At 49.8% G+C, this 20,323-nt stretch overlaps 1 protein-coding gene across 1 annotated transcript in view; it reads left to right on the forward strand.

Annotated features, from left to right (window-relative positions):
• The first annotated feature begins 10,451 nt into the window (after window positions 1-10,451).
• Window positions 10,452-20,323, forward strand: part of AIF1 (allograft inflammatory factor 1) — a 147,112-nt gene continuing 137,240 nt past the window's right edge. Inside the window, exon 1 of the mRNA XM_069635069.1 lies at window positions 10,452-10,674. Coding sequence (XP_069491170.1) covers window positions 10,650-10,674 — 25 coding nt within the window. The 5' untranslated portion in view covers window positions 10,452-10,649. The remainder of the gene's footprint in view (window positions 10,675-20,323) is intronic.

Here is a 20,323-nt window from a genome sequence, read left to right on the forward strand (position 1 = left end):
AGGCGGTGTACTATAGTTAATTTCACATCCTTACTGTTCATGGCCTGTAAGAATGTCATTGCTTTTTCCCTTGTTCCCTCCCTTGCCTAGAAGCGCTTTGAAACACATTGGGAATAGGCGCTATATAAATAAACGATCAGATCATATCTGGAGCTTGGTGGGCCTTTCTGATGCAAATAGCTAATGCACCTCTCAGTTCGTAGCACTGAGCAGTAACAAAAAGGAGTTAATTGTTGAAATGTGCCTGTAGGAGCCCGGTGACCTTTGCAGCATGAGCACGTTGTGTACTCTTGTAGGCAACCTCTGCTCCCCGGCCTCTGATCAATGCAAAAGGGAAGGCAGGTGCATTTTATTGCAGACCTCAAAAACCCAGAGATTTCATGTTATTCCCCAGACATTCGGAAAAGATCATGAAAACCGGAGGCTCCGAGACAAACCCGGAGGTCAGGCAGGTCTGGTGGAAACAACACGAGGACACGGCCCGGCCGATGCTCGAGAGAGGGGGCATCTCCCGCTCTTGTTTATGGCAACCCGTTTCTGCTTTGTTTCCCAGAAAGGAATGTTATTGTGAAAGGCGAAAGGGTTACCTAATTTCCCAATGTAGTTTCACATCATCAATGACAACTGAAAGAGGACTGGGCCCTGAAGCGCCTCAGATGAGAGGAGACTGGCTGAATGGGAGTACTTTTGAAATGACACATAACTATTCCCCACTAGAGCTGGATGGGCTCAGGGGAAAGGCAAAGAGATATAGAATGTCACCTAGGACTGAATGGGCTTGGCTGAGGAGTGAGGGGATAATGAGCCGTTCGCCTCTAAGTCTAGGTGGCCTCAGGGTGCAGGTGGGAGGGTACATAGCCAATCACCTCTAGGCTGGATAAGTACATCAGACAAGTGAGAGGATGCAGAGCCATTCACTTCTAGGGCTGGGTGAGTACATCAGACTAAAGGGGGGATGCAGAGCCAATCACTTCTAGGGCTGGGTGAATACATCAGACTAAAGAGGGGATGCAGAGCCATTCACTTCTAGGGCTGGGTGAGTACATCAGACAAGTGAGGGGATGCAGAGCCATTCACTTCTAGGGCTGGGTGAGTACATCAGACTAAAGAGGGGATGCAGAGCCATTCACTTCTAGGGCTGGGTGAGTACATCAGACTAAAGAGGGGATGCAGAGCCATTCACTTCTAGGGCTGGGTGAGTACATCAAACTAGAGAGATGATGCAGAGCCATTCACCTCTTGGGACGGATGAGTTCACTGGATGGGTGACAGGACACAGAGCTTCTCGCCGCTAGGGCTGGGCAAGTACATCATAGGATGGGGGACAGGATACAAAGCTTGTCACCACTAGGGCCGGGCGAGTACATCATGGGATGGGGGACAGGATACAGAGCTTGTCACCACTAGGGCCGGGCGAGTACATCATGGGATGGGGGACAGGATACAGAGCTTGTCACCACTAGGGCCGGGCGAGTACATCATGGGATGGGGGACAGGATACAGAGCTTGTCACCACTAGGGCCGGGCGAGTACATCATGGGATGGGGGACAGGATACAGAGCTTGTCAGCACTAGGGCCGGGCGAGTACATCATGGGATGGGGGACAGGATACAGAGCTTGTCACCACTAGGGCCGGGCGAGTACATCATGGGATGGGGGACAGGATACAGAGCTTGTCAGCACTAGGGCCGGGCGAGTACATCATGGGATGGGTGACAGGATACAGAGCTTGTCACCACTAGGGTCGGGCGAGTACATCATGGGATGGGTGACAGGATACAGAGCTTGTCACCACTAGGGTCCGGTGAGAACATCATGGGATGGGGGACAGGATACAGAGCTTGTCACCACTAGGGCCGGGCGAGTACATCATGGGATGGGGGACAGGATACAGAGCTTGTCACCACTAGGGCCGGGCGAGTACATCATGGGATGGGGGACAGGATACAGAGCATGTCACCACTAGGGCCGGGCGAGTACATCATGGGATGGGTGACAGGATACAGAGCTTGTCACCACTAGGGCCGGGCGAGTACATCATGGGATGGGTGACAGGATACAGAGCTTGTCACCACTAGGGCCGGGCGAGTACATCATGGGATGGGTGACAGGATACAGAGCTTGTCACCACTAGGGCCGGGCGAGTACATCATGGGATGGGGGACAGGATACAGAGCTTGTCACCACTAGGGCCGGGCGAGTACATCATGGGATGGGGGACAGGATACAGAGCTTGTCACCACTAGGGCCGGGCGAGTACATCATGGGATGGGTGACAGGATACAGAGCTTGTCACCACTTGGGCCGGGCGAGTACATCATGGGATGGGGGACAGGATACAGAGCTTGTCACCACTAGGGCCGGGCGAGTACATCATGGGATGGGGGACAGGATACAGAGCTTGTCACCACTAGGGCCGGGCGAGTACATCATGGGATGGGTGACAGGATACAGAGCTTGTCACCACTAGGGCCGGGCGAGTACATCATGGGATGGGGGACAGGATACAGAGCTTGTCACCACTAGGGCCGGGCGAGTACATCATGGGATGGGGGACAGGATACAGACAGGATACAGAGCTTGTCACCACTAGGGCCGGGCGAGTACATCATGGGATGGGTGACAGGATACAGAGCTTGTCACCACTTGGGCCGGGCGAGTACATCATGGGATGGGGGACAGGATACAGAGCTTGTCACCACTAGGGCCGGGCGAGTACATCATGGGATGGGGGACAGGATACAGAGCTTGTCACCACTAGGGCCGGGCGAGTACATCATGGGATGGGTGACAGGATACAGAGCTTGTCACCACTAGGGCCGGGCGAGTACATCATCAGATGGGGGACAGGATACAGAGCTTGTCACCACTAGGGCCGGGCGAGTACATCATGGGATGGGGGACAGGATACAGAGCTTGTCACCACTAGGGCCGGGCGAGTACATCATGGGATGGGGGACAGGATACAGAGCTTGTCACCACTAGGGCCGGGCGAGTACATCATGGGATGGGTGACAGGATACAGAGCTTGTCACCACTAGGGCCGGGCGAGTACATCATGGGATGGGGGACAGGATACAGAGCTTGTCACCACTAGGGCCGGGCGAGTAACGCCTATCGCCTCTAGGGATTAATGGCCCCAGGCTTCAGGTGAAATGCACAGAGCCATTCTTTAAGCGTAGGTGAGTTTTTCAGACAGCTCAACGGATGGACGCTTTCACATATATGGGTGAATGATTTCATCAGGCAGGAGAGGGGACACAGAACCTTTCACTTCTATCGATAGACAACCTCGGAGTTCAGAGCAGTGGTTTTCAAACTGGGGGCTGGCCTGAGGGGACGGGGGGGGGCACGGGTGGCACAGACTCTTTAAAGGGATTAAGGTTACTGTTTTATTATGATAAAGGATTAAGGTGACTGCTTTTAAAAGAAAATATAAGCAGTCAATGTACTAATATTTTACACCATTGTGGGAGCAATCATTGTGGGGGGGCAGAAACAATTGTTTTAACCAAGGGGTCTCGGTATGAAAAGGTTTGAATACCATTGGTTCAGAGGAAGAGACACATAACCATTCACTGTATGGCCTGGGTGAAGTAATGCAGAGCCTTTCACCTCCGGGGCTGGGTGATCTCGGGTACAGGTGAAAGGATCAGAACCATTTGCCTTGAACCTGAATGGGCCCCTTGCTCGGTCTGAGAGATACAATGGCGATTCACTCTGGGACTGGGGGGCGTCAGGGGACAGGAGAAAAATACAGAGCTAGTCACCTCTAGGACTGAGGGAACTCATCATCAATGTGAAGGGATGCATAAGTTCATCAGAGAGGTGGGGGAATGCGGAGCCAGTCACCTCTAGGACTGAGGGAACTCATCATAAATGTGAAGGACTGACGGAACTCATCATAAATGTGAAGGGAGATGAAGGGATGCATGAGTTCATCAGAGAGGTGGGGGATGCAGAGCCAGTCACCTCTAGGACTGAGGGAACTCATCATGAATGTGAAGGGATGCATGAGTTCATCAGAGAGGTGGGGGAATGCAGAGCCAGTCACCTCTAGGACTGAGGGAACGCATCATGAATGTGAAGGGATGCATGAGTTCATCAGAGAGGTGGGGGAATGCGGAGCCAGTCACCTCTAGGACTGAGGGAACGCATCATAAATGTGAAGGGATGCATGAGTTCATCAGAGAGGTGGGGGATGCGGAGCCAGTCACCTCTAGGACTGAGGGAACTCATCATAAATGTGAAGGGATGCATGAGTTCATCAGAGAGGTGGGGGGATGCGGAGCCAGTCACCTCTAGGACTGAGGGAACTCATCATCAATGTGAAGGGATGCATGAGTTCATCAGAGAGGTGGGGGAATGCGGAGCCAGTCACCTCTAGGACTGAGGGAACTCATCATCAATGTGAAGGGATGCATGAGTTCATCAGAGAGGTGGGGGAATGCGGAGCCAGTCACCTCTAGGACTGAGGGAACTCATCATCAATGTGAAGGGATGCATGAGTTCATCAGAGAGGTGGGGGGACGCAGAGCCAGTCACCTCTAGGACTGAGGGAACTCATCATAAATGTGAAGGGATGCATGAGTTCATCAGAGAGGTGGGGGGACGCAGAACCAGTCACCTCTAGGACTGAGGGAACTCATCATAAATGTAAAGGGATGCATGAGTTCATCAGAGAGGTGGGGGAATGCAGAGCCAGTCACCTCTAGGACTCAGGGAACTCATCATAGATGTGAAGGACTGACGGAACTCATCATAAATGTGAAGGGAGATGAAGGGATGCATGAGTTCATCAGAGAGGTGGGGGAATGCAGAGCCAGTCACCTCTAGGACTGAGGGAACTCATCATAAATGTGAAGGGATGCATGAGTTCATCAGAGAGGTGGGGGATGCGGAGCCCAGTCACCTCTAGGACTGAGGGAACTCATCATAAATGTGAAGGGATGCATGAGTTCATCAGAGAGGTGGGGGAATGCGTAGCCAGTCACCTCTAGGACTGAGGGAACTCATCATCAATGTGAAGGGATGCATGAGTTCATCAAAGAGGTGGGGGAATGCGGAGCCAGTCACCTCTAGGACTGAGGGAACTCATCATAAATGTGAAGGGATGCATGAGTTCATCAGAGAGGTGGGGGGATGCAGAGCCAGTCACCTCTAGGACTGAGGGAACTCATCATAAATGTGAAGGGATGCATGAGTTCATCAGAGAGGTGGGGGACGCAGAGCCAGTCACCTCTAGGACTGAGGGAACTCATCATAAATGTGAAGGGATGCATGAGTTCATCAGAGAGGTGGGGGGACGCAGAATCAGTCACCTCTAGAACTGAGGGAACTCATCATAAATGTGAAGGGATGCATGAGTTCATCAGAGAGGTGGGGGAATGCGGAGCCAGTCACCTCTAGGACTGAGGGAACTCATCATCAATGTGAAGGGATGCATGAGTTCATCAGAGAGGTGGGGGGACGCAGAGCCAGTCACCTCTAGGACTGAGGGAACTCATCATAAATGTGAAGGGATGCATGAGTTCATCAGAGAGGTGGGGGAACGCAGAACCAGTCACCTCTAGGACTGAGGGAACTCATCATAAATGTAAAGTGATGCATGAGTTCATCAGAGAGGTGGGGGAATGCAGAGCCAGTCACCTCTAGGACTGAGGGAACTCATCATAGATGTGAAGGACTGACGGAACTCATCATAAATGTGAAGGGAGATGAAGGGATGCATGAGTTCATCAGAGAGGTGGGGGAATGCAGAGCCAGTCACCTCTAGGACTGAGGGAACACATCATGAATGTGAAGGGATGCATGAATTCATCAGAGAGGTGGGGGAATGCAGAGCCAGTCACCTCTAGGACTGAGGGAACGCATCATAAATGTGAAGGGATGCATGAGTTCATCAGAGAGGTGGGGGACGCAGAGCCAGTCACCTCTAGGACTGAGGGAACTCATCATAAATGTGAAGGGATGCATGAGTTCATCAGAGAGGTGGGGGGACGCAGAGCCAGTCACCTCTAGGACTGAGGGAACTCATCATAAATGTGAAGGGATGCATGAGTTCATCAGAGAGGTGGGGGGACGCAGAGCCAGTCACCTCTAGGACTGAGGGAACTCATCATAAATGTGAAGGGATGCATGAGTTCATCAGAGAGGTGGGGGATGCAGAGCCAGTCACCTCTAGGACTGAGGGAACTCATCATAAATGTGAAGGGATGCATGAGTTCATCAGAGAGGTGGGGGAATGCAGAGCCAGTCACCTCTAGGACTGAGGGAACGCATCATAAATGTGAAGGGATGCATGAGTTCATCAGAGAGGTGGGGGATGCAGAGCCAGTCACCTCTAGGACTGAGGGAACTCATCATAAATGTGAAGGGATGCATGAGTTCATCAGAGAGGTGGGGGAATGCAGAGCCAGTCACCTCTAGGACTGAGGGAACGCATCATAAATGTGAAGGGATGCATGAGTTCATCAGAGAGGTGGGGGGATGCAGAGCCAGTCACCTCTAGGACTGAGGGAACGCATCATAAATGTGAAGGGATGCATGAGTTCAGGGTGGGACTGGGCCATAGAATTGTCTCGGGCACAAAGCGAAAAGTGGCCCACAGTTGCAAATGGCAATTCATTCCTTTTGTGACGGACTGTTTGAGTAGTGCCCAAGGGGGAGGTTTATGATCAAATGTGATGCAAATTGTGCATTTTAAAGAATATGTATTCAGCAACACTGGTCAAAACTACTAGCCGCGTAGTAACTCATCAGACCTCTCAGGGTGAACGGCATCAGTGGACAGGTGAAAAGATTAGCAAGCATTCGCCTTCTAGGGGCTGAAAGGACCCAGGAGACATGCGAAGACATGCAGAGTCATACATGTTTAGGCTTTGCTCATGGGACAGGTGAAACGATGCAGAGCCATTCACCTCTAGGAATAACTGGGCTCATGGGAAATGGACTAGAATACAGTGCCTTTCCCTTCTAGGGCTGAAAGAACATGTGCTCAGGGGACTGTTACAAACTAACAGACCATGTCACCTGTGACACTACATGTGATCAGGGGACTGTTACAAACTAACAGACCATGTCACCTGTGACACTACATGTGATCAGGGGACGGTTACAAACTAACAGACCATGTCACCTGTGACACTACATGTGATCAGGGGACTGTTACAAACAGACCATGTCACCTGTGACACTACATGTACTCCGGGGACTGGTGCAAACAGACCATGTCACCTGTGACACTACATATGATCAGGGGACTGTTACAAACTAACAGCCCATGTCACCTGTGACATGTCATCAGGGGACGGTTACAAACTAACAGACCATCTCACCTGTGACACTACATGTGATCAGGGGACTGTTACCAACTAACAGCCCATGTCACCTGTGACATGTCATCAGGGCACTGTTACAAACTAACAGACCTTGTCACCTGTGACACTACATGTGATCAGGGGACTGTTACAAACTAACAGACCATGTCACCTGTGACACTACATGTGATCAGGGGACGTTACAAACTAGCAGACCATGTCACCTGTGACACTACATGTGATCAGGGGACGGTTACAAACTAACAGACCATGTCACCTGTGACACTACATGTGATCAGGGGACTGTTACAAACAGACAATGTCACCTGTGACACTACATGTGCTCCGGGGACTGGTGCAAACAGACCATGTCACCTGTGACACTGCATATGATCAGGGGACTGTTACAAACTAACAGCCCATGTCACCTGTGACATGTCATCAGGGGACGGTTACAAACTAACAGACCATGTCACCTGTGACACTACATGTGATCAGGGGACGGTTACAAATTAACAGACCATGTCACCTGTGACACTACATGTGATCAGGGGACTGTTACAAACTAACAGCCCATGTCACCTGTGACATGTGATCAGGGGACGGTTACAAACTAACAGACCATGTCACCTGTGACACTACATGTGATCAGGGGACGGTTACAAACTAACAGACCATCTCACCTGTGACACTACATGTGATCAGGGGACTGTTACCAACTAACAGCCCATGTCACCTGTGACATGTCATCAGGGCACTGTTACAAACTAACAGACCTTGTCACCTGTGACACTACATGTGATCAGGGGACTGTTACAAACTAACAGACCATGTCACCTGTGACACTACATGTGATCAGGGGACGGTTACAAACTAGCAGACCATGTCACCTGTGACACTACATGTGATCAGGGGACGGTTACAAACTAACAGACCATGTCACCTGTGACACTACATGTGATCAGGGGACTGTTACAAACAGACAATGTCACCTGTGACACTACATGTGCTCCGGGGACTGGTGCAAACAGACCATGTCACCTGTGACACTGCATATGACCAGGGGACTGTTACAAACTAACAGCCCATGTCACCTGTGACATGTCATCAGGGGACGGTTACAAACTAACAGACCATGTCACCTGTGACACTACATGTGATCAGGGGACGGTTACAAATTAACAGACCATGTCACCTGTGACACTACATGTGATCAGGGGACTGTTACAAACTAACAGCCCATGTCACCTGTGACATGTGATCAGGGGACGGTTACAAACTAACAGACCATGTCACCTGTGACACTACATGTGATCAGGGGACTGTTACCAACTAACAGCCCATGTCACCTGTGACATGTCATCAGGGCACTGTTACAAACTAACAGACCTTGTCACCTGTGACACTACATGTGATCAGGGGACTGTTACCAACTAACAGCCCATGTCACCTGTGACATGTCATCAGGGCACTGTTACAAACTAACAGACCATGTCACCTGTGACACTACATGAGCTTTAGGGTTGGCTGGTTGGCAGCTTGGCACTGTGGTGCAGAGTATTTCGTCCTACAGAGAAACCTGGCTCCTCAACCAACAGCACTTTGCATTCTGGGACTTGTAGTCGTCTTTTCCTCATTGTATGTATGGGCTGATGCGACTCAAAGTGCAACGTGTCCTTGGCTAAAAAGAAATTACCCAGGGGAGAGAGAGCACATAGTGTGGGTCCACTTAGAAGCTACGGATATCTTATACAACAATACAGCAGAAAACACTGCATAGCTGTCACGTGGCTCCATGTCTCCTATGGCACCTTAAGCCAGTCCTGGGTTTTTAGCTAACGCCACTTTGCACGCTGGGAAATGTGTGCCATACTAATCCCCAGCATGCAATGTGGTAGCTATACCCATGATAGAGAGAGCAGTGCAATGCATTCTGTGGCAAGTGCCTTTCCAGGCATGACAGCTATTATGAACAGCCAGTTAAATGCTTTAGGTCACCTGAACCCGGCCAATCCCAGCAGAGCTCTCAAGGGTCCCCAAGCCACGTGCGAGTGAGTCATCCAGTCCTGTTTTTACATTTCTTTTCTGGCACTTAAATTCCTAAATTAGAAACGGGGCAAAGACTACAAGTCCCAGAATGCAAAATAGTAAAACCTGAGGAGCTACTTATCTTGGGATGGGGGGACTTTAGAGCTCTGTCACAGTAAGTTAGCTTGGTAGTCGAATGCACCTGCTGCGCACACGTTTGCAATCTGGTAACATAGCGCAGTTAGTAAAAGCGCCTCGTGTATGTGGGGATGTTTTTGCAACTCCAGGTCACAAGTTCCACCCCCCCCCCTAAAATATCAATGTTAACAATGCTCTCAAGTTCCCATTGTCATTAATGAGAAGGTCACCCAGGTCTTTTTTTCTCCCTTTGAATTCTGGCACTTGTCGTTTTTTTCTTTACCATTGTAGATGTAGAGAAACTACATGTCCCAGGATTCCATGAAAAAAAGCGGGTCACTTTCTCTCGCATGGCATGAGGTAGCTTTAGAGCTCCGTCAGATTATGATAGCTTTGTAGTATAATGCACCTGCTGTGGAGGTCTGTGTCTCACTTGTAGGTTAATACCTCAGTAGGTGAAGGTACTTGTTGTATTTGGGGGTGCATGTGTACATTCTGGGCCACAGGTTAAAATTCCCATAAACGGAGCTCTTCAGTTTCGCAATGCCACAAATGAGACAATGGTCCAGGCCTGGTTTTCCTCCTTAGAATTCTGGGACTTGTACTTTTTTATTTTTTATTTCCCTTTTGAAGTTTAGGAAGACAAGTCCCAGAATGCCAAGAAAAAGAATTAAGAGGCCCGAGTAACTTGCTGTAGAGAGCTCCGTAACTGGTCACACGTTTTCATTCCGGTAGGATAGCTGAGTGGGTTAATGCACCTGCTGGGTGTAGGAGTCCCGGTGGCAGGTTCAAATCCCCATCACATTTCTCAATCATTCCACCTGCTACTGTGCATAATATCCAGCACAGGCAGGACACGGGTTCGAATCCCCCAGCACAGCCGCCTCGCCCTGGGTCCGTGGGCGCGATGTGGTGGCTGGTTCCCGCTCGCCTCGAAGCCTGCCCCTCCGCCTGCGCGCACACGCCCCCTCCGTCCGCCAGCGGATGAGCAGCGCCCAGACACAGGCGATCACAGGCTCCTGACCCCTCCTCGCCCTCGGGGCTCCAGCGTATAGGAGGGGGCTCGGAGCGGAGGACTTCCCCATCAGATGGGGAAGTACTGGGGTGGCCTCGTGTAGGGAGCCATAGGGCGCGGCTGAGAAGCGGCAGGGACACCAGACGCCATGGACGGCGGGGACAAAGCGCGAGGTAGGAGGACCCCGCCCGCACTTGAACATTTCTGGTGCATTTTATGCTGCTTTTTTCCCCAAAGGCCTGTCCAGCTGAGGTGCCCGGGGTCGTTCTGGGGACCATATATATATATTCATTCTACACCTCTCATAAGTTCCGCGTGCTCCTGCGTGAGAAGGCGACCACCAGTCCAGCTGTGCTTGACATTCTGGGACTTTGCAGTGTTCCTACATTTTAAATGCGAAACAAACGTGTCCCAGAACCCAAAGGGCGGTTAAAAGGACTGGATGGCCTTCTCACGCATGCCTGTGCACGGTAGGTAAATTTGAGAGCTCTGCCATAGGAACGCATAGCTCAGCGAGTTTATGCACCTGTTGCAGAGATCTGTGTGTAACTTGTTGTCGAAGGTTGAACTGCTAAGAAAGCGGGGGCCGATGTTTATGTTGCAAACCTGCCGGGGTAGAGTAGCCAATGAACAGTCAATGCTCAGGTGTTCTCTTGTAGGGCATCTTTTCACAGGTTCCGTCCCATCCCGGGTTTGGCCCACCGGCATTTACTGAGTGGATACGAAACACTCATTGCAAAGCAAACGCTCCTTTGTTTTTAACATGCTCAGTGTCTCAGCCGAATCTGCAGTTTGTATGTAACGTGCGACCTTATGCAGCAGGGAGAGGGGCAGTAGGGGTTGAATGGAATGGCAGCGCTAGTCCTACTTTTATGTTTGTGGCCTGTCCCAGTTTACGGGTCCAAGTGGCGGCTACAGTACATTTTTTGCAGTAAACCGGCAAGTGTCTTAGAATGATGTGTCCAGCTGCCCTCAAATACCCGATGTTACTTTCCATCCTGTCAAGATTTCTTGCAGTGAGGCAGCCGCCTGAGGGTTCCTGGAGTGATGTCACGTCCTGATATCACTTTGTTGTGAGTGATGTCAGATTCCTGGAGTGATGTCAGTCTGAGACGCTCCTGGAGAGATGTCTTAGTGTGACGCCGGTCCCCTGCAGTCGTGTCACAGACTGGACACAAGTCAGCTGGAGTCGTGTCGCAGTCTGACGCCGGCTTCCTTGAGTGAAGTTACAGCTGAGTTCAAGTTCCTGCAGTGATGCCATTTGCTTGACGCCAGGTTCCTGGGTGTTTTCACAGCAGAGGGGGTACCTGTGCTGACCTCCCAGGCTGACACCAAGCTCTTGGAGTAATGTCAGAGGTAACTTCATCTTCCTGCAATGATATCCTACTCCGACGCCAGGTTCCTTTCTTGATTGATGTTACTGCTGACTTCATCTTCCTGCAATGATATCCTACACCTACGCCAGGTTCCTTTCTTGATTGATGTTACTCCTGACTTCAGCTTCCTGCAATGATATCCTACTCCGACGCCAGGTTCCTTGATTGATGTTACTCCTGACTTCAGCTTCCTGCAATGATATCCTACTCCGACGCCAGGTTCCTTTCTTGATTGATGTTACTGCTGACTTCATCTTACTGCAATGATATCCTACTCCGACGCCAGGTTCTTCCTTGATTGATGTTACTCCTGACTTCAGCTTCCTGCAATGATATCCTACTCTGATGCCAGGTTCCTCCTTGATTGATGTTACTCCTGACTTCAGCTTCCTGCAATGATATCCTACTCTGATGCCAGGTTCTTCCTTGATTGATGTTACTCCTGACTTCATCTTCCTGCAATGATATCCTACTCCGACGCCAGGTTCTTCCTTGATTGATGTTACTCCTGACTTCATCTTCCTGCAATGATATCCTACTCTGACGCCAGGTTCCTTGATTGATGTTACTGCTGACTTCATCTTCCTGCAATGATATCCTACTCCAACGCCAGGTTCCTTCCTTGATTGATGTTACTGCTGACTTCAGCTTCCTGCAATGATATCCTACTCTGATGCCAGGTTCCTCCTTGATTGATGTTACTCCTGACTTCAGCTTCCTGCAATAATATCCTACTCCGACGCCAGGTTCCTCCTTGATTGATGTTACTCCTGACTTCAGCTTCCTGCAATGATATCCTACTCTGATGCCAGGTTCCTCCTTGATTCATGTTACTCCTGACTTCAGCTTCCTGCAATGATATCCTACTCTGATGCCAGGTTCCTCCTTGATTTATGTTACTCCTGACTTCAGCTTCCTGCAGTTATGCCACAGCCTGACGCCAGGTTCTTGGTCTGATGTCTCACTATGCCAACTATGAGATGGCGCTCGAGGGTGGTAGTCAAGATTGTATGTAGTAACCCTGCGGGAGACTAGACCAGCCTTGTCCTCTTGGCAATAGGGAACCCAACCTTTGGTATAGGCCTGTACTACACACGTTGGTAGAGTGACTGAGCAGCCAGGCTTATCTCAAGGGGGGTCAATGTGAGCTGTAGGGTTGCAACATAGAGATTCACAGTGACAAGTATTCAAATAACACGTACTCAAGGTTGCTTGGTAAAATAATTATGTATTAATTTAACAGTCTGTTTTAAACTAAGCCTTCTTTAGAAGGGAGCAAATTTGAAACACTTAAATATACTCCAAATATACACGCTCTCAGTTTCAGTAAATAAGTAGATACCCTTTTGGGATGGCACACAGACACTTCCTACACCCTGAGGTGACTTCAATAGTTATATTAATGTCCACAGTGTCCTATCACTTGTACATTTAAAGCAATACTGAGTTTGCTGTCAAAAGGAAAAAGGTTAGGGGAGGAAACGATGGTTAACAAGTTTCTCAAACAGGAAAGCACTTTTAGTATCCCCCAATACAATGCAGGTTAAGCCTTTCCCAGCTATACAAGTAACAAATGTATGACTTTTTGGAGGGACAGTTAAACACAAAGTCAGAGGGTAAGAAGAGTCTTCAGGGAGCCAGGACAGCCAATGTCAATTGAGCAAAGTCTAGGAGAGCTGAGGCACTTCTTGAAGATTAGCACAAAAGGCTTGCACAATGTTAAAGATAGTTTGTTGAAAAGAAATCACTGTTGGGCCACAAGCTGGGAGGCTTGTGAAGGGCAAAGGTGCAAGCAACTCTGAAATAGGCAGCAAATGCAGGTCTCAACCGAGAGCAAGCAAGCTACACAACAAGAGGTAAGTACCCCTTAGTTCACAGTAACTTGACTTTGAAGAAAATATTCCATCTGGCTTCTGTTCCTGTTGTAATTCCTGCAGATCCGGTTGTTCCTGGGCCTCAGGCCTGGGGACAAGAGGGAGGACGTTGGGGACTCCTGCACTATGATTCGAAGGTCAGCGGCAGCAATGGGCGCAATTCAGATCAGCAGCACTTCGTGGTTTCAGCTACTCACAAATGGCACCACCGCGGTTCTTGGACATCTTGTGGGCTCCCTTAGCTTCTGGGGTCCAGCACTCTGTTGAGGTGGCTCCGGCTAGGGAAGTCCTGCTTCAAAGGAGTCTGGAGGATCTCCCTGGAGCTCAGGTCTGACTTAAAAATAATGCACTAGTTTCTGGAGGCTCCGTCCCCTGGCACTCGGTTCCAGCATCCGCAAAGATGTACAGCCAGCAGGGAGTGGGTTTCCAGGCAAGTTTGTCTTGGGGCTGATTGGTCCCATCAACCTGAGGGAAGAAGTCATCCTTTGCAGGGCTTCTCTAGTCGATCAGAATTTGGAGCTTCAGCAATGCAGCAGGGCTTCACCGGGCAAACCAACGGTCCAGGAAGTTACAGCAAGCTTCTCTTCCAAGTTCTTCTTTGCTTCTTTCGTCCAGTGGTTAACTCAGCCTTCCTTGGAAAAGACCTCGCCTTTTATGCAGATTGCTCCCATTTATTTGCAGTCTAGCTGTCACCCACACAGCAGGGTGGCTGTCCTCCAAGGACAGCCAGCCAGCCAGCCAGCCAATCACCTTTGGGTGCATTCCTGTAACTAAGGAGACTAAACACAGGGAGTTTTGGGAACCTCCCTCGCTTCCTGCCCTGCCAGACACGCTGGAGCCAGAGGCGGGCTTCAGCAGTGAACCCCGCCAAAGACAAAACGAACAAAGGGACCAAACCTAGTTTGGCGCGCAGAAGGACCTTTCCAACAAGAAACAGTGAAAAAAGAAGACTGGGGCCATTTCGACAATAGGGGCACCCATGGGTGCAATACTGAAGCTGAGGATTCAGCCTGCAGTAAAAACGCACAATGATAGGAACATTAAACCACGGCCACCAGCCATTAATTGTAGAAAGGGTAACATACAAATGTCACATGAGAAAGTAGGCAAAGGGGATACTAAGTAACCCCTCTAGCACTTCATGTAAGATAGTGTGCGCTGGGCTACAAAGTTACAAAAGGTAAGTAAAGTCAATTTCACCCTACCACGCTGGGAAACAGTAGTTAAACCCAGAGAAGGTATTTAAACCTTTCTACGAAATGTAAGCGACATCCCTGTGCCACTGCACTGAAGGTGCTGTGTGTCACAATGTAAAGATGATGCCTATGGAGTTTGTCAGACTCCAAAGTCAAAAGAAACAGAGTCCAAATCACAGAAAAATACATGAGTGGGAAAAAGGTCTCACTCTCTCCAGGTTAGAAATTAAAAGTCCTGAAGTCCAGCAAAAGAGCTGGGGGTCTCTAAGGTAGAAGGGAATTAAGACATTTCTGAGAATTCTCCCTAACAGAGGGTAATCGGTGTGTGCCCACATCACACACCTGCTATCATAATAGATGACCTCCAACTCCCCAATATGAAAAAGACCCATCAACTACAGCTGGACTCCAAACTCTCTGACCATTCCCATGTCAATTAAATAACCTTCCCACCCACATAGTCCCCTCACTCTGTCACCCTGATTTCCTCTGCTGTCCATTAGTGCTTCCACATCTGTCCATTCACTCACCCAATTTCACTCCTGCTACCCCGCCCCAGACAGCTATCACCAAAAGAAAAGTGAAACTTGTCTCCATGGTCCCCAGTCTTGGCCATCCTCCATCCTAGCTCTGTCCCCCACTTGCTCACTCTATTGAGGTTGCCTTTCCTGAATCCAACCTTGCACTGCCTACCGCTTTGACTATCACTATCCAGTCCACTCCTTCACCACTCTCCACGTAGGTCTATCCAGCAGCAAAGTACAACCATGTGTCTCCGCTTACGCTCCAGGTGCAAGGCACTCTCTCCTGCTCCCCCTACTGCTTACAAGGACTCTCTCCTTGCACTCACAAATGCTCCTGCTACTTCGCTCTTCCATACTCTCACGCAGCCCCGGACCCCGGAGGCCATGCTTGCCCCCTAAACTTCACACCATGTCCTCCTCCCTCCCTCAACCTCTCTAAAGCATGTAACACCCTGCCGGCACTTCTATCCCTGCTCTCCTCACCCTCTCTTCTCTTCTTCTCCCACCTCCCCTCCCGAGTGTCTCACTGGCGATCCATCCCCACTGTAAAGGTGGACCCAAGTAATCTGGAAAGGTACAAAAAAGTACTCCACAGACGATCAGGCATCGTGCAAGAAGAAACATGAATGTGTTAACTCCCTCACAGCTGGGGAAGAAGCAATTCAGGCAGTCTTGCAAGCTGAACTGGTTGCAACGTTCTCAACTCTGCCCATGACGGGCTACAATATTTATACAACTAGACACACATTAAAATAGTCCATGTTTGCTACATTTTGGGGCAGGTCAAAAGAAATGATTGGTTGAAACATCATGTGACCCCCTATAGTGCTATATAGATTGGGGTAGTTCTATTGGACAACATATTTCCTGGAACGCACATTTCTACTGCCCCTTTATGATGTCATAATCCTACCCCGCCCACACCCCCAACAGCTCTTGCTCACATAATTGAACTGACCAGATTGGCTGGCATAGCTGAATATGCAGAACAGCTTTTGCAGCTGCACTTTTTTATTGGGTTCTGTTGGTTGGAGATAACGCAAGCTCAGCATAACAGCACCAAGGTTTGTTACAATCATCCCAGATCTCTGAAAGGTGCCCCTCGTCCTTTTAGCTCCTGCACCTGCTATCTCCAACTCCCTCCTTGCCTCGTGTCAATTCTAGTAAAAGAACACTCCATGCACCACCGTTGGTGAGTTTGTATTTTCTGCTACTTAATTCTCAATTGCTATTGTATTCCCTGCCAGAGCTCTTGCACCCGGTGTCTGGCTTATGCCTTCTGCGAGGCCCTCCTCCATTGAGAAACCTCTCCCTTGGATTTCGGCCTTCGCAGCTTTAACTAGTGCTTCTTCACGTGTCAGAAATTTTATTTTACTGAGAGCTGTGGTCTTACAAATAAAATAATAGCTTCCCTAGGCCTTCTAAAATATGGCTGCACTGTGGTTCATTAATGCACTTATTAATCCTTATTATAAGTCTATTGTACTGCTTCCATTACCTCTAGCTAAAGGCCCTAATTATGCTCCGCCTATACTTAAAAAAATAAACAATATCCAAAACCCTTTGTGCAAATGTGGCAGAAAAACCTTGCACACATATGGTCTGAAAAGTGAAAACAAAACCTAATTATTGCTACACATGTAATTATTCTTCACAATCGCCATGCTCTCACACCCCTATTTATCTATACCTTGGGACTACATCTTCATTGTGTGTTTTTGCGCAACGCCTTACTCCCTGTTGTGGGGCTTTTGGCATTACTGCACACCCCCCGCACCTCTTGTGGACACTATATTTACATCTCTTCAGGATAATAGCGAGGTGATCGTGTAGACGAACAATGCCCTGCGTGCTATTTACTCTCATGTACAACTGAGTATCATCTGCAGATTGGTGGATGGCAATATTGAGATCTTTGAGGGGAGTGCCCAAAGGCTCCATGCAAAGGTTAGAAAGGATTGGTGAGAGGATAGAGCCTTGGGGGGTCTCCACAGGAGACCTGGAGTCGGGTAGAACGCAAAAAGTTCATCTGGACAGCCTGGTGTCTGCCTGAGAGGTAGGAGGTAAACCGATTCAGGACAGTGGCAGCGAATCCTATCCTGTCAGCAAGGGGGGGAGAGGAGGATGCGGTGGTTAGCAATGTCAAATGCAGCTGAGAAGTCAAGGAAGACGAGGAGGCATGAGTCTTGATGCTACACTTTGGACGGAACCCCGACAGATAATCATTTAAGAGGTGGATTTGTGCGATTCTGGCAAAGAGTTGTCTTATCTCTCTGCCAGCTCCTCCATCTATTGAACATATATCACTCCACTTCCTTCTGGGGGGCAGAGGGGACACAGGGTGTGTCATTGCATTTTATTTTACATCTACCACCAATTTGCAAATTACCCCTAACCATCTTTCTCTTCCCCCCCTCCTCCACCCCTGGTATCACAAGCTGCCTCTTCGACATCTCGCACTGGGTGGCACTAGGCTGCCTCTTCAACATCCAATGCTGGATGGTGCTATGCTGCCTGTTTGACATCCAACAATGGATGCCGCTACACTCCCACTTAAACATGACACTGGGTGGGGTTACGCTGCTTCTTTGACATCTGACATTGGTGCCGCTATGCTGACTCTTCAACATCTGACACTGGATGGCGCTATGCTGACTCTTCGACATCTGACACTGGATGGCGCTATGTCAAAGGCAGACATTGTTATCTGAGCCGCACATTGCCAAGCACACACTCTCATCTTCGATCTCCTTTCCTCCTTGCTTGATATCTTGGGGACCCCTTTGGGGGCGAACTCAAACAAAATGACTTGATCACGTTTACAGCGTCCAATATCAACATACTAAATGTTAAGCAGATCAGTTTGCTTCCGACCCTCAATCTGCTAAAACTCTAATGTCCACCCTGGTCCTCAGGAGAAGTAACTACTGCTCCAGCCTGCTCCTGGGCCCCCTCTACTCTTTCGCACCCCACAGTTAAGTATTACTTTCTGCCTCATGCACCCACTACAACCTGCCTAGATCCCCTCCACCGCTTGCATGCCGGTGGCTGTTGGTGTTCGATTGCTCTTACCTCAAATCTGGATTCCTTGGCTTTTTAAACATATCTGTGGCCAAGTCCCCCCTGTACCTCCTCTCCCTTGACTCATGCTCAACCTTTGTACCACCTACTTCTCCTCCTGTCCCGCCTCACACTTCCTCGCCTTTTCTCTAGTACTGCCCCCACACATCTGGCATCAAAGCAAATCAATAAGTGGAATTATTTCAGACCAGACTCAAGTTTCCCCTGCTTGACGTTGAAGGGGTACCCACTGGCCCCCAATATGCCCCTGATCACTCTGCCTGCCCTACCTCGATACTCAACAATTGTAGATATGTAAATATGTGTTCATGTACTTATGAATGTTGTGCTGTGACTGTACCCCCGCGCCCTTTTCATCTCCCCACACATTACTCTGGTCGCCTCTACCAAAATAATCCTTGAACTAAGCAAAGGCACCCTGAAACGTGACTGATGACGCTGCCTGGTTTGTTTTTCTGCTGCCTCTTTCCTATGTATGGCTCTTCCGGTAGAAGTGTCTGTCCAACTCGCCAAATAAATACAAATGATAAAATACATCCTTGTGCCACTGTTCACAAATACAACCCCCTTGCCCACACCACCTCTGAGCACAATGCTGTGACCCCATGCCAAAGCTTTGCATGCTAAAATTCGTTGGTGTCAGGGTGGCATTAGAGTCCTGTCAGACTGACATCCGGCTCTGTCAGCCATCACACCTGCCCGTCAATACTAAATGGACCAATTTTGGTTTCACCAGGGAGGTTTTATTTAGGGTTTCTTGATCGGCACACCACACCTGCTCCCTCCTTTCCTGTAACTCTCTGGCCGGCCTCTCTTGGCCCTCTTCCTGCTCCCACCTGTGAGGCTAAAAACCACGGGGCCGTCTTCGACTCCACACTCTCCTTCTCTCCTCACATCGGACGTCTCTAAGAAGTCACACTACCAGCTGCACTTCCTCAGAGGTATTCTACCTTTCCTCTCCTTCCCCCAGAAGCTCACTGTTGCCAGAGCTCTGGTTCTCTCTAGGCTGGACTACTGCAACAGCCTCGTTCTAAATCTGCCTGCTTCTACTCTCCGCCCGTTGCAACTCATCCAGAACAGGACTGTGAGACTTGACCTTGGCCTCAAGCCCAGGGATCGTATCTCTCCAGGACTGAAATCTCTGCTCTGGCTCCCAGTGGCTGCGAGGATTAAGTTCAAAACCCTCTGCATTGTCCACAAGGCCTTCTGGGGCCTGGGACCTCAATACCTTCAACTTTCTCTTCCTAAATATCTTCCTTCTCAAGCTCTTCGCTCATCTGCCTCCAACTCCCTCAGGGTCAGTGACTTCTCCAAGCAATAAGTTGGTGGTACATCTTTCTTCGGCTGGGGCCTCCCTCTGGAACAGCCTCCCTGAAACTCGAGGAGATCCATCTCCGGTTCCGGAAGCACCTCAAAACCTTCCTCTTTGCTTCTGCTTTCTCTCCTCCTCTCCCCTGCTGAACTCCTGGCTGAAACTGCACTGGCCACCTGGCTACCCTCTGATCTTGGGCCCAGGTCCCCTCCCCCACCAGTTGCACTCCGGCACTGCCTCCCTGGCAACCCCCAGACTTGGGGACTGTTTTCTGTATCCCTACAGTCTCCTACCAGCACAAGAACGACAGACTCCTGCATGAAATGTGGGTATGATCTCCCACACCCCGCTGAATGTCCAGCACAAGGCAAGTCGTGTGGCTGGTGCAGGGCGTCTGATCACTATGCCCGGATGTGCAGGGCCCCGATGCCTGTGGTAGCCCTGAGAGGGCCAGTGAGA

This window comes from Ambystoma mexicanum, chromosome 13 (assembly GCF_040938575.1).
Source record: "Ambystoma mexicanum isolate Mex_15411 chromosome 13, UKY_AmexF1_1, whole genome shotgun sequence".
Classification (NCBI taxonomy): domain Eukaryota; kingdom Metazoa; phylum Chordata; class Amphibia; order Caudata; family Ambystomatidae; genus Ambystoma; species Ambystoma mexicanum.